This window comes from Cydia splendana, chromosome 16, assembly GCF_910591565.1.
Source record: "Cydia splendana chromosome 16, ilCydSple1.2, whole genome shotgun sequence".
NCBI lineage: Eukaryota > Metazoa > Arthropoda > Insecta > Lepidoptera > Tortricidae > Cydia > Cydia splendana.
This window is the reverse complement of record NC_085975.1, coordinates 5,750,655-5,774,435: the sequence shown is the minus strand read 5'-3', so window position 1 is coordinate 5,774,435 and position 23,781 is coordinate 5,750,655. Positions and strand designations below refer to the sequence as shown.

Genomic DNA, 23,781 nt, shown 5'->3' with positions numbered 1-23,781 from the left:
AATTGACAGATGGCATGCGATGGACGTAACGGTTAATTTTAATTACTCGCTGAATTATTTTAATAGAATGCTTTGAAAAGAAACGTCGGAGGCTTTCCACGCGTAGTAGATATGAAATATGATTGGTGCCATAAATGGCATAAATTGTAGCATTTGTAGCAGTTCAAATTTACAGAGAACATTTCTATTGCCACTAGCCGCAGCAGTAAAAATTTAATTGAAAATTTTTGCGTGATTTAATACGCACTTGGTTTATTTTTATTTTCTTCTAATAAACTTCGAACACAAAATATAAACACAAATTACTCTAGCCTGTAGCTAAAAAAATGATTGACAGACTGAAATATAATGCTTTACCAATAATTTGAGTAAAATCAAAACACATTAGCTTCGACCTTCGGTATTATGTTTCAGAAGTCGTTTCTTTGTAGGTAACTTTGGTTAGAAGTTGTTAATTATATGATCTGTCCAGGGACTGCCCAATGTTATACAGAGTGGAACATTTCTAAGGACTAAGTTGAAAGGATATCGTTATCTAAGTGATCTACAATAAAGTTATTATAATCGTAAAGCTGGATTAAAAAGTATAACAAATCATTAAAATGAAATATTTCTATATGAGTGACAACCCTACAAAGTTATTTACATTTTAAATTGACACATGTCATGTCATTCAATCAGCCTAAACATATCCCCGTTTGCGGTAAAAGTCCTTTTTCACTTCTCATGCTCAAAAAGTGCACCTTTATGTCGTGCGTAGACGACATAAAATCGCATTTTATGCTCTAGAGCATGAACCCGGGACATCGGTTTCATAGGCAGGGTGGGTCACTACCAGACAGGTCGTCAAAACAACTGGAAACGTCAAAACAATTGGAAGGCTTCATTTACTTAATTAAAATGTTCTAATTTAATACATTTCTGACAGTATCGCATAATTTACTTTAATGCTCTAGAGCATAAAAGTAAAATTTTCTTCTAAGACTAAGGTAATCGGTCTCAACAGCCAAACAGTTAAAACATATTGCACAATTTTACTGAGCAATAAAATTGTGTAGATGACAAAACTTGTTATATTATTTTATTTTTGCTACAATTTATTAGAAATCCGTATTTTCTGTCATTAAGAGCCAACGGGAGTTGTCATTTCTCCATACAAACGTACTCCTCGTTTTCCTCCGTGGTTTTTGAAGCTAGAGCAATGATTTTTTCAACACAGATTAATATTGTCAATGTCTGTGTCGGACCGTTTTGCTTTTTTTGATATTTTTGTTTTTTAAGGCGCTAGAGCCCTTTAAAAATGGCCAAAATGGCCTAATTGACTATGCCGCAATGAGAGGCGTGGCATTCAAAACTGATATCAATTAGCCAAAAAAGCAAAACGGTGCGACACAGATAATTTCATAATCATTTAGATTTCCAAATTTGGTTACGATTGGTTAAGTTTTGGAGGAGGAAACAGAGGAGTACGAAACCTCGATTTTTGAGATTTTTACACAGGATTTTTCGCCTTGTCCTTATCGCACTACTTTTAGGTGCCGCTTCCGTTAACGAGACGGGTATATTTACCTAAAATATTTAAAACTCAGCTCCTGTTTCGTCTTAAATTTAGTAAATCACATAAAATATAGTGCGTCAAGCAAATCTTGTCAGTAGCAATGTAAAGCAAACTAAAGTAGGGCAACACTCAAAGAGCAGTATTGCGTTAAGAAAAGCAGCAATGTACGTCGAACCAGAACGAATATGATTTTTTTTCCGCTGAGCGCGCCCTACGTACGTCAATTCAAATTGTCACTTACGGCTTATTGAAAATTTTAGAAATTGTTATTTAATATGGACGGACAATTTAAAAGCCATGTTAGTCAAAATGATTAACAAATTTGAAGATATCAAATTACAATTAGAAACGGACTATGCCATTAAACTATTCTGAGAGAACTCAAAATCACCAAACGACTCTCAACAATCTGCCAGGATAGGGCTCTTAGATTCTTTGGGCACATACTGCGGTCGCCACACCACAGCCTCGAACGTGACATCATACCGGGGCAAGTTGAAGGCAAGCGCGCTAGAGGAAGAGCCCCTGCAAGATTGTCGGATTCCATAAAACAAGCATGTGGTTCCATGCAGAGGGCAGCCCAAATAGCCCTTGTTCGCGATAAATGGAGGGACATAGTTATTGATCACGATCCTCAGTCATGAGGGAACGACAAAGAAGAAGAGATGCCATTAAACTAGAATGTATGAATAAAATCATTGCTTCCGCAGGTAGATGTCCTACTGAATTTTAATATTTTATTAGATTTCTCAGTTGGAATTCAATTTTAATCATAGCAAAATGGAAATTGTGGAATATTTGATAAGTACTTACAATATAATATGCTACTTGTTAATGTAAATTAGTGTACTTTTCTGGATCAATATCACATACCTACCTGTGTAATATTTTGATTGGTGATTATATTGTACAATATACATAATAAAAATAAAACAAATGATATTTGGGTGCTTATTTAATTTAAATGTAAGAGAAGATAAGGGTCACTTTAACCTACCTACACTTTAATTCAGGGCATTCATTGAAAAAATATGAAGTTACCAAGGTTACCTGGTCACTTCAACCAAGCATCATAATACTCTGTAGTCATCTATTGCATCTTAAGCATAAAACAGATTTGTTACAAAATGTGTAATTTAAGTTTCCAAACATAAGGAGTTAAACATTTCTTGGGTAAACTAAATATTTTTAGTTTAGTTTAACAATAATTTGTCTAATTTAACCCTTGGTACCTATTTTATTTCATGGTCTAAGAAATACTATTCCTCTATTCAATTTATAATTTGTAGGGTTCTGTGGCAGGCATAAAAAAGATTCTTTATGTAGTTTGGCCCAGGACTGACTGTCTAAAGACAGAGGGAATCATACTCTTTTTCTTATGCTAAAGCTATGAGTATAATTTTCTTGGATCTGACTGGCTAGTTGTGTTTGCCCGGCTAAAGTTTAGGAAATATGTTTGAGAAATATAACACAATTATAATATTGTATAATAAAAATAAAAAATACTGTTAGGAAATTTTATTAACTTGTACATTAGGCTATTCAAGACTTGTCATTTTGGAAATGTGAAAATACTTTTCTAAAATGATACCTACACTGCGTCTAGTGCTCCATATGAATGCTGACTACATTATTTTCTTTTATTGAACAAACAGGTATGTAAAGCGACTTAAAACTTCTTTTAAAAAGATACATAGGTACAGTCAGCAGCAAAAGTTACTAAGCGGGCCAGGTATTCAAAATTACCTTGACACACTCTTATTCTCTTAATAATAAAGTCGCGTCAAGATCATTTTGAACACCTGGCCCGCTTAGTAACTTTTGCTGCTGACTGTACCTGTTTCAGCAAGTATAAACTAGGATTTCCCATAGGTATACATATATACCTAAGTAGCTGAGAGCTGAGAGCATGAAACAAATTAGCCTAAATAATATACTTTCTTGATGACTAACATAAGGACAACTTATACAAGAATAATCTATTCCATCAATATTTAAGCTCTCAATATTTTTGTTACATTTTTAAATAATAAATTTATTTTTCGTCTTGGTTGCGCTGTACACGTATACAAACCGCCGTAGGTAAGTATTGTCTGACTGAACTTCTGAAGAGAAACTACCTACTACGAACGCCTCATATTGAGCGAGATTTAATCCTGCAACAAACATATGTAAGGATTAGGTAATGTTGCGAAAGAACGGCGATATAATCAAAGTTCTTAATACTGTTTTAAAAGTTTACCTTTGTAAATTATGTAGTCGAATCAGTCGCTGAAAATAGTAAGATATGTGGGCCTATGGACGGTTTCCAGGACACAATGTGTGGTCTTATTGGATAGATTTAGGCATACGTTTTAATTTTATTTATGCCTTTTAACCCTAAAACAAAAAAACTGCACATAATCTTACAAGTTCCCAAGTTCTTCCCATGTTCTTCCAGTACTTCTCATAACCTAAAATTTTAGTAATGTTTACTATGAACGAGTATGATTATACATTGCAGGCTTAGCTTTGCTTAAGGTAATGCACAATCTTATTAAATATCAGAAAATATCACAGCAGAAATATCTCTTGAAATAAAAACGATTCAGAATGTCAACAAACAAGTTGGCCACAGATAAAACACAGACGACACGCGATTTTGGAATTATTCGAACATAGTGTTGCTAGCCCGCGATTTTTCAAATTTGCCGCCTTTTTCTACTGACAAGATTTGCTTGACGCAGTATAGGAGTCGATTATCGTTCAAAAATGCTCCGAAATGTTTGACTTGGCAGAAAACCAAGCGTCTGAAACTCTGATCACATGTTGAAAATTAAAAAAAAAAATTCATAAGTTAGTTGGCGGAAATTGGTTATGTATTATGTTCTTTCGCTTTACGACAATTTCGTGGTGTAAATTGCCGTGAAAAATATAATTTATTTTCCGCGCAATCGAAGTGAAAAGCAAAGTGTACAACAAGGGCATAAATGTCAATTTTTACCCTCGTCTACTATTTTGGCAAAAATTGCCTCGGGTAAAAATGGGTCACTTTATGCCCTTGTTGTACAATCTACTATATTCTGTTCCACCCGATATGTATTAACAAGAAATAACAACGGTGTTTGATATCATTTGATTTTATTTATAAATATAATTTATTTATATTTCTTCTCTTCTAATCTTTATTCTTTAATCCAGAAAGTCATGACCGTTGTGAGAGGTTTTTAGATTATCAGTAACTCTACGCCATAATATAATAATTATGACATTTATGAAAGAAGGGCAATATTCTTTGGAAGCATATTTATTTAATGTTTAATGATATATTATCTATAATGTTTTAATGTATTTTTTTGTTTTTAGGTCTATATCTGTATATGCTAGTCGTGGAAACGTTTACTGCGGAAAATATAAAGTTAAAAGTCTACACCACTATTGGATGGGGTAAGTTTAAAAGTTAATGTGAAATTACCTTATACCCAGCCAGCGTTGGGTAGACCTAGGTTATTTTTTATTTCATATTCGGACTTTACCCAAAAAGCTTGGGTACCTAATACCACAGAATAAATAATAGTACTAGGTACAGAAGACTCACTCTCTAACAAAACGCGTCTGTTACGATCAGCACAGATATGGCCGCTAGGTGGCGACAGCGCCACGCGCGGCTTATGGCTTTCCCCAAAATTGGGGCGGAACGGATGTACTTTTAGCTACCTGTAGCAAAGCGACGAAATCGCGGAGTGAGCCACGCCTGGTAATACTAAGTATGAACTGAACTTTGAAATGAACTTTTACACCATTACCCAGCCAGCGTTGGGTAGACCTAGGGTATTTTTTATTTCATATTCGGACTTTACCCAAAAAGCTTGGGTAATACTAAGTATGAACTGAACTTAGAAATGAACTTTTACACCATTACCCAGCCAGAGTTGGGTAGACCTAGGTGTGTACACACTAGAGTAAACCCCGAATACAGATAAATGTCGTTTAAATTTTCGGACTTTACCCACAAAGCTTGGGTAATAATACCCGGGTAAACTTAAGTTTAATCAACCTTCTAACATTAAGTATACGTAGCCATCACGTGGAACTTCTTTCTACTATATTACCTTTTAATGGACATTTTGCGTCACTTTTATACATAAATTTGTACACGTGAATTGTTATTTCAGTAATACATAAAGCCGCCCATGTATTTGGAAATATCGATAACATGATTTAAACATTCATAATACTGAGACAAACATTTTGATTTACGTTTAACGCGTTTCCCTTCACGATCACATTTATAATGCAATATAAACACGTGTCATTTCATTTCGAGCTTTATGTTTCGTATTTAAGGTTCTAAATTGTGTGTTTGTAATAAAAGCTTGGAAGCTGATTCTGTTTTATCATATCATATCATATCATATCATATCATATCATATCATTTATTCAGTAATGGTCATACATTGTCATTTAACAATTTGATATGTTTTTTTCTCGTTTTGATACGACCGTCAGTTCGTGTTATCAACTTATCAGACATCTCACGCTCACTCATAGGCGCGAGCCAAATGGCTTTTGAGGCGACTATTGATTATGATTCCATTTCGTCAAAACAAAATAAAAACCATCAAATTCATAAAGCAGTAGTATTAGCACAGGAACGACGCGACAGTATCTCGCCCGCGAGATAGATTAGACTACCCGACTATTAATAACCCTATTAATTAGAGAGGGAGTCTCGCAGGCTCCTATGCTAAGCTTGCAGAATTGGCCTCAAAAGCTTGATTTAAAATTAATTTGTCTGTTATGTTCGCAGGCGCGCCGGCGGTGTTCCTAACGATATGGGTGATATCGCGGTGCCTCGTCACCGTGGTGCCTTCCACCGGCTCCGACGGGGTAATTGATCAATTTACCGCTTATTTCACTATAACGAGCCGCCATCTTGCCGGTACCTAGTTAAGATGCCGAGTTGGCATTTTGGAGGGCGATTTTCGCATGACAGTTTTGCTCTAAGCTTCACTCTAGTTAACCCAGAAGGGTTAAGAGTGAAGCTTAGTGCAATGCCGAGATGAGATGAGAAAAATTAAAACAACCTCAAATTTAAATGAGTGTTTTTGTTTCGATATGGAAGTTCTAATAAAAGCTAGAGCGAGACCAAGAAAAGTCTGCAGCGATTTTGATAGCCCACGCAGTGCAAGTGTTATAGAAGTTTAACGTTTAAAATAACACTTGCACTGCGTGGGCTATCAAAATCGCTGCAGACTTTTCTTGGTCTAACTCTAACAAGGGTGAATTGTTAGTTTATTTATTTAATCGTATGGCAAACATATTTTAAAAATAGAAACAAATATGTACAATCAGATGTCTACACTAAGACCTAATTGTTAGTTGATGTTCAAACACGCGTTAGTTTTATTATAAAGTATTGATAATCGAGTAAAATCATGTAGGTTTATTTGCATTTGTCGGAGGTTCTTTTAAAAAATATAGCTTTATCAAAATCTAAACAGATCAATAAGTACTTACATATTAAAAAGCTAAATAGTATATTATAGTCGTAAATAAAAATGTAATGTTCGAAAACATCCTATCAGTACGAGTAGTAAAAGTAAGCGAAGTGATTGTAAACATCACTTTCGAACCACAACGATGTGATTGTGATACAAAAAGCCTCCGCAAAGCTGAAATAAAGTAAATATTGAACTACACGTAGTATTTTCTTAGCGAAAAATAAACCAAGAAACGTCAAAATAAAATGTTACGTGTGTATATATCACGTTAACACATCGACGCGTTTTTTGTACAATGTACGAGTATTTCTCGAGCTCTCGATCCCGATTTAGCATCCCCTACTAATGTCATGTTATAGACATTTTTTATTACAAAAAAGAAAGGCCATAAAATATATGGCCCAGAACAATGAAAACACACGAACGTATACTTTATGTGAACTTTACCTACATAAAAATAAGTATATAACTTATGTAGGTATACATAGTTAGGTATTAATAAAAATAAAATAAAAATAAAAATAAAAAAATAAAAATAAAAATTATTTATTTTCAGACAATTACAGTCCATACATATACGTATAATTAAATTACCAACCATGAATACTAGCGACAAGCAATAGGTACTTTGGTACTAGCGACGTATAGCATGTCCCATTACTCTCGCTAATTTGGTACTTAATTACCTACAAGAAAGGACTTTCTTTTTGAGATGATTTGACTCGCGCACCTGTGATCAGCAGGTGTATGATGGAATTGATGGATGACGTTCACGTAATAAAAATAACGATTAATTTTTAAGTGCAAGAAAGTAGGTGTACACCAGGGCTCGAAACCGGTATTGAAATATGTATCTGTCAATATCTTTACAAAACCATTGTTTTATTTCATTCCCATGCTTCGTTCGTTAAATACTTTTCGTTCACAGGTGAATGAACGAAAACGGTTTGAAAAATAAAACGGTTTCCGAGCCCTGGTACTGCCCCATACATAAGGATGGGGCAGATACCAGTGTTGGCAGAAACGTTAATGCAATTGACCATTAACCATTACAAATTGAACCGTAAACTGGAACCGTCCGTTATCGTTTACGGTTCAATTGCAATTAACGTTCGGCCAACACTGGCAGATACCATCTGTTGCCCCCACCGGACCACAATGGTAGCATTCGAGTATGTACGAAATGCAATATTTGAAATGTGTTTCAGCTGGCGATGCCAGGCGAGGCGAAGGTCTGCCTTTGGATGCACGAGCACCAGGTGGACTGGATACACAAGGCGCCCTCGCTCATAGGGCTCGCGCTCAACCTTTTCTTTCTAGTCAGGATCATGTGGGTACGTATTAAAAGTATGAAACTTAGCCTCGTAGACTCAGGAGAATTTTTGCGCTTTTGAATTTGGAACTTTCTTTTATTTCTATATGAGTTCAAAACTCGAATTTAATTTGTACTTGTACATACAAGTACACGGGGACTTACGAGGATAAGGTGTACAATGCGCAACGGCCAATCTAAAGTTTGACTTTACTCGTAGGTAAAAGTACATCATAGTATATTCAAATGATGAATAGTGGCATTGCAAAATCGCACACACAGTACACAAAACACATCGCACAGTCGCACATACAGTATACAAAATTAAACTTGAATAAAAATGTGTGCAGTATTTTCAAGTATAATACTATAAAGGCCACTTTAGCGGACCGGATATAAATTTTAAAATGTTTTTATTAAATATTAAACACAACGTTATAGATTCCATTGACGCTGCCAAATACATAGGTGCAAAGGTCTATACATGATCGCGAAAACCACACTTTACATAGATCAGCAAATATTTAAGATCTATCTACTTAACTGACATTTCATTTAGGTACCTCGTTTTATGAGTGATTCCCATACGTAACCTACCCGTACCCGTCCTACCTTTAAACATGATTCGAAAATCATGGAATATCTGATACAACCGTTATGGAACCTTTCCGAGTTTCAACCTTGCAATGAAAACTTAACTAGAAACGGTATAGTTTATTTATTATTTACAAATCCACCGCAGCCAGATACTATCCAGTTTTTAAGTAAAATTGAATAGGACAGGGGTCCATAGCTCTCTATAAATAATTACTGAGGTAGTAAGGAGATCCCAAATTCACCTTTAAAGTTTAGTGCTTACATTCGGGAAAGTGACAGGTGCTACCAGTTGGGGTTTGTTGTGATAGTTGAGAATACAGGTGGAAAAGAAAGGGTCCATTCGTAATTTTAAAGGCGGCTTTCTCCGACTCCGACTGTCTGTGTATGTAATTTATTTAAATAAATAATACTCCCATTTTCCCCAAATTCTGTTGAGTAGTAGTGTTGAGTGGCACAGTCTATAAAATAATAGTCATTCGACGAAGCCGTCGTCGCAGGGCAATCGTGCGGGGTGCGAGGGGCGAGGGGTGGGTCGCGCGCACCCGAGCTGCATACATCGCCATTGTTAGTAGCTCGGTACTACTTACATTACAGGGCTAACGTGTCTTATAGTAAGTCAAGTGTAAGTCTTGGGCGGTCGTGTAAAAGTCTGACAACACTACTGTGTTCTTGTGCGGTGTCGGCATTTACGTAAACATCAAAGGCGTCGGTCCACTGTTACTTTTTACACTATGGTAGGGGTCTTCATTAAATGACATTAAACAATAATGTGATTCAACATCATGAAAGGTATCAAGTACTTAATATTATACCTTTATTTTTCTAGATTTTTAAATGCCAATGTAATTACAATTGCACTATTTATGCAATTCTGAGAAGGATAAAAGGATAGTTTTAAAATAATGTCAAATCCACCGCCTGAAAAAAAATTAATCATGATTGTTATGCGGAATGGATAGTAGTAAGGCCGGGCCGCGGACTGGACGCAAGACAGCGGCAAATCAAGGCCGTTCATACATATTGTCGAGTGCAGTGTATGAATGGCCTTGATTTGCCGCGCATCTGGCGTCTAGTCCGCGGTTTTACACAGAGAAAACCTTATACATAGAGTGTGATCTGACTTTTTAGACATTGCGACCATATTAGCCTCTTTTAAGGGGCCCACTGATTAACAGTCCGCCGGACGGTATCGGCCTGTCAGTTGTTCGGAACTGTCAAAATTTTGTTCTAACTGACAGGCCGATACCGTCCGGCGGACTGTTAATCAGTGGGCCCCTTTAGACAACACTAACTTTTTTTTTTCCTCAGGTTCTCATAACGAAACTGCGGTCAGCAAACACTCTAGAAACAGAGCAGTACAGGAAAGCGACCAAGGCTTTGCTGGTGCTGATACCTCTGTTGGGGATCACCAACTTGCTGGTGCTGTGCGGCCCCAGCGACGACTCGTGGTTCGCAGCGGCCTTCGAGTATACAAGGGCACTAATGCTTTCCACACAGGTAACATAAAAAAATTGCTGTCTTCCAGTTATAGTTCTGCCGTTCTCGAGAAAGTTTTCCGTTTACTTAACCAGCTGAGCATTTTACGGGGTGGGCAGCGTACCGACTAGTGTTGATTGAGAGACCTATGAATCATCTTCTTCAAGGTTCGACAGTTTTTTATCCAAAATAATCTTGAGATCTTTAGGCAAACTCATGGGTGAAAAAGTTAGATCTTTTCAGTACCTACAGGGCATGACCGTGCCCCCGCCGCCACAAGTAGATATTGTTTTATTTTTGTAGAGTAAGATACGAAAAAGCTAAATAACAGTACTTGAGTTAATTAAATCTCAATCTTACTATGTTTATTTAGCTCTCAAAACAAATCTAAAGAAGAACCACAATGAGCCCGAACAAAAAACACTAACTTAGCTTAAACTTTGTGCTAACATAGACCCGCCTGTGCGCTCGTAATATCATGTTACTAAGCTAGTTGTAAATAAAAACTCACCTAACGTTGCTTTCTCAACTGGTTATCTAACAGAAACTAAGCCTTGTTGCATTTGATTAAGAACTGTTTTCGAATAAAATGCAAAGGACATCTAAGTCAGACCATAGAGGTCAGACTTAGTTTCACCATAATTTCGTTTATTTTCTGATTCTGGATTCAAAGCATCTTTTGTGTGGCAAAAACAATCTACTAGCTAAATTGTATTACCCAGGCAGACATTGCTTTCTGTGCCTTGACCCTTTGAACGCTGGAAACCCTAACGGCGCAATATCATAATTTGTCGAGCCTAGAACGCTTATCTTATAGAATGTTAGATAAGATACACAGAGACCTTAAAACGACCTTCCATTCCATGGTACTTTGAAACTTTCTCAGACAAATCAAATTTGCGTTTGATTTTATAGTTTTGGGCGGCTAGTCTAGAGTCAAATCACGACAAGTTTTCATGCCAAGTACTACTATGTTCAAGTATGGAGCTGATAGGGATATGTATGCGTTCTTACGGCCAAGTTTTTGCCAATTTCGGTAACTGGCCAGAGTCTAGAGTACCTACCTAGATTATATTTTCTAGATTATTTGAATAAACATTATTTTTCAAGTAGTCGTCTAAATACGTAAATAATGTTTAAAAAATAGGTAACATATTTTAATGTTACATTTATACAGGAACATTATAGCTACTATTACATTTTCAGAAAAAGTAGTGAATAACTTTTGTGCAACCAACGTCTAGCCATATTAACTGGGCAAAGCTTTTAAAGCCTCAACCGTCTTCTAAGCGCTTCCAATTTTCTAAAGGAGCTTTGCCAATTACAGCTTAAAAAGTTTATGTTCATAAAAGCTTTATTAAATAGAACACAGTAAAAGTTTCGAGGTAAAGCCTCGATGGAATTATGAAAATTTTGATTCATTGTATAAGTTATGGACTGCTGATTGGAATTTGCAATAACTATTAAATTTCAGAGAGTTTTAAAACATTTTTATGATTTTTAAACTCGTTTTATTCGACTTTGATTCATTATTTTACTTTAAGTGCCAATTCACATTAAATGTCGACATTTATTTACACCTGACTGATTTTATAAATGTTTTACATATGAAAGTTATGAACATAAACTTTCCAGAAATATAACCATTTCGTTGCGTCGAAAATCGTAAATGGGAAACATATCAATTGTACCATTAAAATAGGCTACATTGCAACAAAGAGTTGGTTCACCAGACTTGCTCGCTAAGCCCTTCTCAGACGGGGCGTGAAATATTGCACAAGCATTCTGGAAGAAAATTGTAGAGAGAAAAATACAGGATAAAAGACCCATACGAGTTATTTATAATGTAACTAAGGATCAAATCAAATACTTTATTAAATATTTTCTTTTGTGCCTCGAGGCCGCGGTTACTTTTTCTCTCATAAGTAAAATTATTATTAGAATTTATCAAAATTTTCCGCGTGGCAAACCGGCTACGGAGAATGTAGTTTAGCATATTTCCTAATATAAACACCTCTAGAACTGTGTCTGAATTAAACGTACATATTTAAATTTTATGCAAAAATCGATCAGGTAAATAGAGCAATTACACTAAGAGCTAGACTCACTTAGCCATTTCCCAGGCTAAGGGAGATATATTTCCCACATACGGCTCGTCAAATATGTGTTCTATTTTCGATCAATAAGATTGACATTCGATTGTCATTTTTGAACTGTCAGCCTGGTAAAGGCTTAAATGCGATTTATGAAAAGGGTAGGTATATTTTTGACGGCGAGTAGAGTCTGTGCGGAAAGAGAAGAGTCGTGGCAGAAACGGGAACTAACATTTTAAATTTTATATGGCAATCAAACCTTTGACATCTGTCTTGTAAAAAGTAAACAAACTTCTGTCATTGTATATTTTTATTAACAAAAACCGCAAGTTTTATGTATAAAATATTTTCAAAACACAATAAAACCGTACATAAAACCACAAGGAAAATTATATTTAACATTGTTCCGTTTTGTCAGCGGGAAGAAAACGGCTAAAAGCCGACTATCGACTTACAAAAAGTCGCGGAACGTGTTTCTGCTATTCACGGGTATTGATGTTGTATTACTTGTATTTAATATTAAATAATTACCTATTTAATAAGCCCCCTAAGTAACTTGTCTCCGGTACATACTCGGTAAGTATATTCATTCAAAATATATTAATTTTCATAAATATGCAGGTCATTCATGATCTTTAAAATAACTGACAAATAGTCTTGATACTTGCCATTTTATGCATATGTAGGTATATGTAAAAAAAAATTCAGGATTGTGTAAAAGTACCTACGGTATCTCGAATAAAAGACCGCTGAGTAGGTGATATGCAAGAATTCGTAATCTACGTGCCGGATTCAAGCACATCCAGTTGAGATGAAGATAGTTCTATGAGTGTCCCTGGTTGTTCTGAAGCTAGCTCAAACATAAGTGACATTGAATATTTTAATTCAGACTTCGATTACAAAGAATAAAACTTTTTCTAATAAAATATTTATTTATTTGTAAGTTTGTTTACTAGGTTCTGTTAGTTACGAAATTATATTTCATATTTAGCAGTGACTTTTCGGCGAAGTAAAATATCGTGAGATGAGAGAACCGGACGTATCCCAATAAAGCCTACCTACTTATGCACTATTTTTATTCATATTCATATTTATTATTAATAATGTACACATATACCGGGTGTGGCCTGTAACATGAGCAAAAAATTTAACTGTAGGCTGTACTCCTCATACTGACCAACATTTGTTCAAAGACTTTTAAAAATAACTTGCGGTTTGATTTTTATTACACTTTAAAGTTTATTCTAAGACGCAATGTATTGCGAATTTTGTTATGTTTAAGGCGTGACAAGCAACGTCAATCACAATAATATGGCGTGGCGATGGCGTCCATTGAAGATAATATTTATTTTGTATGAAAAATAGGGAGTCTAAATACTTCATAATTTTTAAAAGTTGTTGAACAAAAGTGTCACCGTTTGAGGAGTACAATCTATGTTTTAATTCTTTGCTCGTGTTGTAGGCCACACCGTGTATTACAAGTCAAGTTTACAATGGGTGAAATATATCCCAGCTAGTAAAATTACAGTTCTATTGCCCAATATCTACCCGATCTACCAGGTTTTGTATTAAAATAACGGTTGGACTGCACAGATTAGGCAGTATATAAATGAGACTCTATCTTGTTTGGATACTAAAATTACAGTTGTATTGGGCAGATTCTTAACTAGTTTTAGCAGTTTTGTAAATCGCACTGTCACTTTTTAGTATCTGAGACATAAAAACAAGAGTGTGTTTTAAAAAGAAAACCAGTGCCTGCGCTAAATCAGAGGATTGAGTTGACGAACCGACAGCACCACCAGGCTCCGTTCCGTCCGTAAGTCGTGGTAAAAAACCGGAACAAAAGGGGTTTCAAGTATCATGACCTTTAGTGTCGTACTATAATCACGTGACCAGTGTTGTCAGCATAGCAAAAACCATAAAATAGCACTGGCGCGCCCTCAAATCCCACGACTCTTCTCTTTCCGCACAGACTCTATATGACAATATTTGGAAGAGGGAAATTCAAAGGGCTGAAAAGAGGGTAACAGCATCACTTTTCAGCCTGGCAACATCTAGTTTCTTGAAGCCAGAAGTCAAATTGCGGTCCAACAGGAATAGCAATTATTTACTAAAATCACATAAAATAAACATTATCGACGTGGGTTTAAATTCGAAAACTAAATCGCCACTTGCAATCTGCATACCATTGGACGGCCTATTCGGTACCTATGAATGAACCTAAATTTTATGATCAATGTATTAATTTACTTTAATTATTAATATTAATTGTAAATTGTTTGTTTCAGGGTTTCACCGTAGCATTGTTTTATTGCTTCATGAACACAGAAGTACGGCACGCTATTAGGTACGTATAAAAACAGTAAACGAAAACCAGGAGCCCAAATCATATTAGATTTAGAACTCAAATCTAAGCTAAGAATAAATTTAAAAGTGGAAAAATTACTGTCTTGTCTTTTAAATTTATTTTAAGCTTAATAGCATCGTTCGCAGACGTTTCTGCTTCTTAAAAACCCAAATCTAAGTATGATCGCGCCAATACGTGCACAGACAAGATCGAGCGAAATACACGCGATAACTAAATAATATCAATTAGATATACATATTTGATTTTGATGTCAGAATCCAAGTTTGTATTGACCTCCTGGAGCATACGAAAAGACAGACATCGACATTTCCCCATACATAAGAGTCCCGTTTAGCCGATTTTGGTACAGGAAACTTTGAAACAGCCTATTCGTCGCATAAGTTGACGGCTAGACGACAATTATTGACAATAATTAACATTATGTGTAGTGGGTGGTTTGAAAATGCGATGTCTACCCCAAACTTTTTCATACAATTTTCGTCGGGTAGTTGCCCAAATCTCTGTTTTGAAATTTTGCTGGGACATCAGTTAGCCGCGACGCGACCAGTAAAACCTGTGTCAAAACGTCGGTAAATAAAGGTAATAAAATAAATTCGCGATAGATCCATCTATAAATGTGAGTGAATATAAACGACATTTTTTACCTATCGTTTAGCGAGTGTAAAACATTCCCGCACCCAAAACACGGGGGTATGTTTATCAACTTAATTTTATGTCCAGGTATCACGTAGAACGGTGGAAGACCGGACGGGCGATAGCTGGAGGCAGGCGGAGAGGCGCCTCGTACTCCAAGGACTGGTCTCCGAGATCCAGGACCGAGAGCATACGGTGAGCGAGCGTTCTGGCTTCAGCATGAGATAGCTGTTTACAATATATATACAGTGGTACTACTAAACGAAATTAATAACTAGCTTAAATCTAAAATAGGCCCTTGAGGCATTGTACCAAGGATGCTGGCGGCATTTCCTCGCTGTATCGCAATGCTGATACGTTGTGCGAGGTAGCCGCCAGCTCTTCGGTCACCAGTTACGTCAATAGCTGTTTTAGTTTCCATTTAGTTAAGATTAACTATCAATCCAAAAATTATGTTCTAACAGGCGTACCTATTATGGATGGTTTTATCCACGTGATAAAATAACTGTCACTTTTTAACACCGCGGGATAGAAAGTGACGCACACCGTTTTATCACGCTGTCACGTAGACAAGAACAACCATCATATCCGTATAGGCTTGGTCTGACACGCGCGAGTCGACATATCTATAGATAAAATATATCTTAAAGGGTTCTTCTTCATGTTAAAGGGTTCATCTTCGGGTCATGATAAATTCTGGGGGTCATAAGTGTCATAACAGCTTTACACAAGCAGCCATACTTATTATTTCTTACCAAAAGAAAGTTATATCATGGCAATACAATGCTAAGTTAATTTAACGATGTTAACATAAGTTAGCGTGTGTGAAAGAAACATTTTCATTTCATCTAAAAATAAGTACCTAAGATGTACAGTGGCGTTCAAAAGTGCATGGATAGATGTCGACCGTAACGCCTTAATATTACGGTCGAAACATCTCCATACACTTTTGAACGCCAGTGTACCTATATTATATATACACAAAAGCAAAAAAAGCTTACCTAGTCGATGCAAATAATAAAAAGGCAATCATTCTATTTAATATACCTTTCTTTACAGTATTTATACTTCTGTAAATAAGATACTGATTTCAAAATAATTGTCTATTAGCTTAGCTTTATTGATTTAAATTAGAAACAGTTTTCTTATTCAATGAAACAGCTTTTTTGCTCCATATTTAGCTTTATTTAATTCTTTCTCTTTATGAATTTTTAGAAAAGAGATAATGTTTGTTGTTATAGATTTAAGGGGCCCACTGATTAACAGTCCGCCGGATGGTATCTGCCTGTCAGCTGTTTGGAACTGTCAACTTTTTGTTCTAACTGACAGGCCGATTCCGTCCGGCGGACTGTTAATCAGTGGGCCCCTTTAAGCTTCCAATTAACTACTACAATTTGCCTTATCCGTTTTTTGTGACATTTGGAGATTGAAACTCTGAGTCGGAGACTGAATGTACTAATTATCGCGCTCATTCATTCATTGATTGAGTGCTAGCACAGACGCTAATTATTAGGATTTCTTGTGTTTATTTTTGGTAATAATAAACAAGTATAATAAAATGTACACTACTGTATAATAATTTATATAGGTATCTACCTCTCATGATGATCATAATTTTGATTAGCGTATCATTATAACTTCTAATATTAAAAAAAAAAAACAATGCACCTATGATAATTTTAATTTTAGGCAAACAACTTATACGTCTTGACAAATTTGCGATATTTTCGATTGGACCAAACCTGATGTAATCGTGTTTAACATTTATTAGTCACAAATTCAAACCTTCAACGACCATCTTATCGACATAAAGTGTCATTCTATGGAACATGCTAACTATGTAAACAAAAGTCACTAGTAAATTCATCATTCAGAGAATTTCAATATGGCGGTTTATTTATATACCTAGTTAACAAGTTCCATAGAATAACACTTTAGTTCGAAAGAGGACGAAAGACGAAATCGAATCCAAAATACCGCAAATTGGCATCAAACAAAATAGTAGGTAATCGTCTATGTAAGCATGCTTCATACAGTTCATACCCGCTTCAAACCTCGCTTGTTTTTTCTTTCCAAATCCATATTTGACATACAATTTCTGTTCCCACTAGGCTGACGGTATGAAGAAGCTTGGCGGTCCTGGATACGATCCAACAAGGACTTATTGCATTTATGAAGACTTCAGAGGAACAATAATGTGGATTTGGACGAGCATATTCTCTTTTTCGTTATTTTGTTTATAATAAATGTAACCTACTTTGTGTTACTGGTTTTTTTATTCACTCTTTCGCATCGCTTGACACTTTAACCCGAACGAAAATGCATGTGAGATGGGTCATTCTACTTTTAGGTAACATAATTTCTATTTTGTGAAAAATAAATGACGCGTATAAATTATAAACTGTACATTATAAATATTATAAATAGACGTCATATATTAAAGAAAAAGTGACGGAGCCCTCCGGTGGTATTTGATAAAAAATAATTTGATTCGTTCCCAAATTTATTGTAGGTACATAGTTAGCATAACCTAAAAAAATATATCAGTTTCAAATTAGTACTTGGACCATTTAAAATAAATTCATTGGATAACTCGTACATTAAAAAGCAGCAGAAATATAAAATAACAGAAAATTTACGCTGCGAATGTTTTATACAAAGATCAAGAACTTTGATGGCGACTGAAATACCTAATAGATATTATCAGTCTAAGAGACATTTAATAGAATTACCTAAAGTAAATATTACGCCCCAAATAATGTCCCTTTTAAAATCAAATTTAGTCAATGAAGAGATGGCCGATTATTGCGAATTAAGCATTTGAACCAAAAGTATGTGTGAATTGTGTGGGTTACCTAAATCTTATGATCAACGAAAAGTAGAATGGCCCATATTTTACTTATTGGAGCATGACTCCGTAATGTAGAATATTCTGACTGTTAAAAATAAGCTAATTCGACTATGTCATAATTACTAAAACTAAACTTGCATGCAAACTTTGGCCAATTCAGCATTGAGCTGCAAACCATCGACTTAAAAGAGAATAAACCGATTAAAGGGTAAGTAAGCATTTATAAATTTGCCACGTAGTACGACTAGTATTAACAATAGATATTAATACAATTATATAAACGTACGCAGTTGAAAAATATGTCATTATATTGCTGTCAAACTGTACCAACACCTCGACCACGAAACCACAGAATAAATAATAGTACTACCGTACAGGACTCTTCCTACAAAACCGAAGATTGACAGCGATTCAGGGTCGAATCATGCTATCCATTTCTAATGTATGGCACTATCCCTTTCCGCTATTTAGGGTTGTCAAAATTCAAGTGATTATCTTATCTGTGGTCGTGCACGTAAAGGACGTCAAGTGGTGCCAACCCTAATAATTGCTCGGAGCAATATTGACCCGAACCCTTACCCGAAACCTTATTGGAATGCAAGGAGCTTAATATGAAATTCTAACCATGCGTATCTGTAGGCCAAAAAGTTAAGAGAGACAAATGAATGGCGATCGGCATCAGTATCGAACGCAGACGCTTGGAGCGTGTATTCCGTGGCCCTTGGGTAACAAATCAAAATGAATGTGCCTCTACCACAGAATAGTAGGTACTACGGTACAGAAAGGATACTTCCTACAAAACTGAAGTTTGACAGCGATTCATGGATGATTCTTTCTAACGTATTGCACTATCGCTTTCGGCTATTAGGGTTGTCAAAATTCAAGTCGTCATCTTATCTGTTGTCGTGCACGCAAAGGGACGTCAAGTTGTGTCAACCCTAATAATTGCTCGGACCAATGCTGAGTCGAATGGAGCCGGGAATGCCTGAAAGGAGGAGTGTCGGCCCACTCCCTCTACCCACGGCGCTACCTCATTCAGTTGTCAATTCAACTCCATGATTTATATATATTTCAACTGTGTACGCCTATTATAATTAATTTGTATAAAGTATTAGATTACAGGGCCAAGTGCCCCTGAGCTACTCCGCAATCACCCTCGCTTGTATCAATTTCAATTGCACCTAAAGGCTTCCTATTTGAGTTGAATAGGATTTAAATTATATTTCTAACTAGAGCCTTTACGAGTATATTTGTTATTTTATTTTGTAGATTCGCTTAGATTTGTATTTATTGGAAAGTGAATTATAATTTGTGTTAATGAAATCGTTAGCATGAAAGAGGCTTATTTCAATTTGCTTGTATGAACAATTTGCTAATATATTAGAATTTAGAATAATAAATATAATATGTAGATTCAATTAAAATGTTGAATCTACATTGACTGTGTAGACAAATTAATCTGAGGGATTACTATATCTAATGAGTGTTGTTTTATAAAAAAACTTCATTTTAGTTTTCAATATTTAGGTAGGTAAAGCCTGACCAGTAATATATGATCATTGTCAAGAGGGCGCTGTTATTCTCATGTATAGGGTGACAGTGCAGTATAGTATGAAAAAAATAGTTCCTGTGAAATTCCGCAACATGGCGCGTAATCATTTATTCCTGGTTAGACTTTAATTCGTTAAATTTTCGAATGCTCCAACAAGTCATTATTATGTAGTTTAATTAGTTGCGTTATGCGGTTGAGTTTGACAATGACAGTTTGACACATTCACTGCGCTGTCACATCAACCGGTGTTATTATAATTATTATATTCAAACATGATTCAAACGCAATATTCCGAGGAGTCGATCGCTAAGGTTAACTAGTATAAGAGCGCTTGGGTATTCGTCACTATCCCTAGAGTCTAAAGGAGACTCATTAAAAGGGACAAAGCATGGGAAAGGCAGGAAATTAGAAGGGAACGCGACGGAAGATATGGCGATCACGCGCGTTTTTTACCATCTCAATAACTCTGAAAAGTTAATTATGTTTGAAATTTTGCTTGTCAGACTCTTTGGCTATATCATTAGCTATAATACTAAAATTATACTGCTATGGCATATAGGGTAACGATATACCTCCAACTGAAAATAAACGAAAATTAGACATATTTCGCAATTTTCTTTTATAAAACTTTAACCTTTTATAAAATAAGTAGCAACTTCTCGTTTTATTACAGAGCTCTTTATTCAGATTTAGCTGTTTGCAAGCGTTCTCACAAAGTCCACCGAAATGCGATAATAACTGCATTTTCCATTGTAGTCTCATGACAGTGGGTAGTAATAGTGAAAAAGGAGTAGCTAACGTAGTGGAGTTATTGTGACATAGAACATAGCGGAGGTGTTTGTATACTTGCCGCAAAACTAAGTGGCGAGTCAGGTCATAAAGCCATCATTTTCACTCTTGGTTTGTCTTAGCAAGGGTAAAGGAGATAGCAATTATGATCTCAGTCGCCAGTTGGTATTGCGGCAAGTAACGCAGCGTACTACGTAGGCGAACAACACGCGAACGCAAAGCGAAGCGATGCGGCGCGGGGTGAATTAATCCTTTGATACCTATAGAAGTGTCCTACGTGGGCGATCTTGTTGCGAACGCGAACGCCTTGGGCCCGCCGCGCCGCGCCGCGTCGCGTTCGCGAGTTGTTCCCTTACGTAAGACGCAGCGTAATGTTAAGATTAATTATTAGGTAGTTTTAACGAATTAATGAAAGAGATTGATACAGGCTGTACAGCCACCCGTCGAAGCGAGAGTCGGCCGCGTCCGAAACCACGACCACCACACTACTGGTGCCACGGCACTCGCTGGCTCCCCACCATTTACATGTCGTAAGTACTTAAAAAATTATAAATGATTATCAACTGAAATAGATGCCATATACTAAAGAAAAAGTTACCAAGCCCTCTGGAGGCCGTGGCCGGAATGAAACCAATGTCTTCAGCTTACGCGGGTAAGGTCTTGCCACTAGACCGGCCACGGCGGTACCCGTCCCAGATTCTCAAGTAACATAATATGTAACCTTAGAAAATTGTAAGCAATTTTGGAATAAGGGTCTCTCCTATTAATTTTGCATATTCAAGCAAAAGAGGCAGATACCTACCGAAATTTCGAAATTTCATGTTTGTGGTACGCCCTCCTATCTAACTATCCTTCAGTATGATGTTTGAATGCATGTCCAACGTATGAAATCCAATGTCGGGTCATAATGTATCAAAAATGTAACTTTCTCTCTTAAACACTATCTTCTTCTTTCTCGTTCCCTAATTGTTAAGAATCGCGACCACATGTGATTTCTGATTTGTCTCCATTTTGGGCAGTCATAAGCCTTTGGACTGCACGTGCACAGTGCAGACTGCCACCAGCTGGACTGCACGTGCACGGTGCAGACTGCCACCAGCTGACCTCTTCACAGCGTTCAGCGTTTGACCATCTCATACGTGCCCCACCCGAGCACTTTTAACACTGCAAAAAATCGAAAAGCCCAAAATAACTACTGTCTTTTTGATCTCTATTTTCTTTTGGTTAATTTTTTTTATATTACAAAGCATAATACAAAGAACTTAAAACTAAGATGCGCCACAGAAACTTATAAAATTTTTTCGTGGTGCAAATGCACATCACTTCGCTCAAACTGCATGCTTAATGTTTATACTTACTTATATGTATTATTCATATGGTATATACTAGACACAATAAGGAAAAAGAAAGCTTAGTATATAAGTAACCAGTTATCAGGTAACACCTGTCATCACCGCGTTTTTACATATATTTTTATTTTCGAGGCTATTTTTATATATATCTTCTGGTTTGTGCGCAGGAGTACATGGGCAGTGGCAGCGCCAGCGGCGACCAGTCCCCAGTGTGAGGTGAGAGGCGAGGGGGGCCCCCGCGACTACGCACTTTGCCCGAGGAAGACGCACCTGCCTCGCCCGCCTCTCTCGCTCTCTTCAACTGTCCTTTCGACGTACCTACTATCTCTGTTCAGTGATTATTCGCTCCGTGCATGACTTTGGCGCCATCCTAGTGTGGAACTGTGGAATATATTGTTTATATGACAGTTGGCAACTGCTGAACAGTATGAAGATGTCGTGGCGTCGCTTGTATTTCCCCCACCACCAACTTGGCACCTAGCCTATGTAATCCAACATAATGCCTGGTGTGAAACACAGGGCCGTCTTAACCCTTTACCAGAGGCCCCTAAGAACTAGCGTGTCTTCATACGTACTGTATATACTGTTACAACCGTATTGAACGCCTTGTAAAAAATGTATTTACGAAATTCGGAGATGTTCCTTTAAACCAGAAATAAAAATGTGGATTACGGTTATCCCATCGCCTGTCCAAGTAATTAACTGTCATACTCGATTTTGTCTTATTATATTCTTGATCAGGCGAAGGGATATATCCCTCCCACATCTTACCTATATCGGTTATCATAGTCAAGGTTTAACTCCAAATCTACTACATAAAGGCGCCCACAGATTACCAGTTCGCCGGACGATATCAGCCTGTCAGTTAAACGCAAAAGATGCCAGTTCCGAACAACTGACAGGCTGATATCGTCCGGCGAACTGGTAATCTGTGGGCCCCTTAACATTATATCAATCACTGAATCGCTCTAGGTTGAATACAAAAACAGTATTATTACTTACGTGAGTTTTTATGACATGACAAGACAATTTACCGGGCCATGGGAAGAATGCTCCCGCACAGTTAAACTCTAATAAGGCCATGGGATAATGTCAACCCACATCCTAATTCTGGTCATACACAATAATGCATGAATATTTAGCAATGTTTACGATTACATTACCTTTCAACACTCAAACTCTACAAACTATCAAAAAATTGTTTGACCTATGTACTTCTGTTTCATAGAAATTAAGGAAAGTGTTCGAATTTCTCCGTAGTTTACTTAAATTAGAGTTCAAGTGAATTTAAACGGCTGCCAAAGATATATTACGCGATTTAGAAGCATGTTGTGAATGAAGATCATAAAATACTATGTTCAGGGATTGACAAAATATTTTGTAGGAGGTTTGGAGTTAAAACCTGACTACGGTAACCGATATAAGATGTGGGAGGAATATATCCCTTCGCCTGGTAAAGGGTTAAACTATGCTGGGTCCCTTGGGCACATAAGAATTTGGGGCCCCTTTTGCAAAGTAAAGAAAGCGAATTAGACTAACATTTTTCTACTAAATATGACCTTCTATTTATTCAAATATCAATATCAAAATCACATATACCGTTACTGTCTGTCCTTCAGGGCCCCCTGAGGATGGGGCCCTGGGCACGGGCCCCGTGTGCCCTTATGGTAAAGACGGTACTGGTGAAACAGACTAGAAGAACGCGTCGTATTTCTCG

At 36.6% G+C, this 23,781-nt stretch overlaps 1 protein-coding gene across 3 annotated transcripts in view; it reads left to right on the top strand.

The window, feature by feature from the left end:
- Nucleotides 1–22,808, top strand: part of LOC134798103 (diuretic hormone receptor) — a 34,735-nt gene extending 11,927 nt beyond the window's left edge. The window contains exons 4-12 of one of the 3 annotated variants that reach the window (XM_063770440.1): nucleotides 4,904–4,984; nucleotides 6,348–6,427; nucleotides 8,250–8,375; nucleotides 10,259–10,447; nucleotides 14,808–14,866; nucleotides 15,608–15,715; nucleotides 18,532–18,579; nucleotides 21,140–21,242; nucleotides 22,232–22,808. In XM_063770440.1, the coding sequence (XP_063626510.1) occupies nucleotides 4,904–4,984; nucleotides 6,348–6,427; nucleotides 8,250–8,375; nucleotides 10,259–10,447; nucleotides 14,808–14,866; nucleotides 15,608–15,715; nucleotides 18,532–18,579; nucleotides 21,140–21,242; nucleotides 22,232–22,279 (842 nt within the window). In that variant the 3' untranslated portion in view covers nucleotides 22,280–22,808. Of the gene's footprint in view, nucleotides 1–4,903; nucleotides 4,985–6,347; nucleotides 6,428–8,249; nucleotides 8,376–10,258; nucleotides 10,448–14,807; nucleotides 14,867–15,607; nucleotides 15,716–17,631; nucleotides 17,787–18,531; nucleotides 18,580–21,139; nucleotides 21,243–22,231 lie in introns of those variants that run through there. The other 2 variants (XM_063770441.1, XM_063770443.1) reach the window with 2 other exon arrangements.
- Nucleotides 22,809–23,781: the final 973 nt, after the last annotated feature.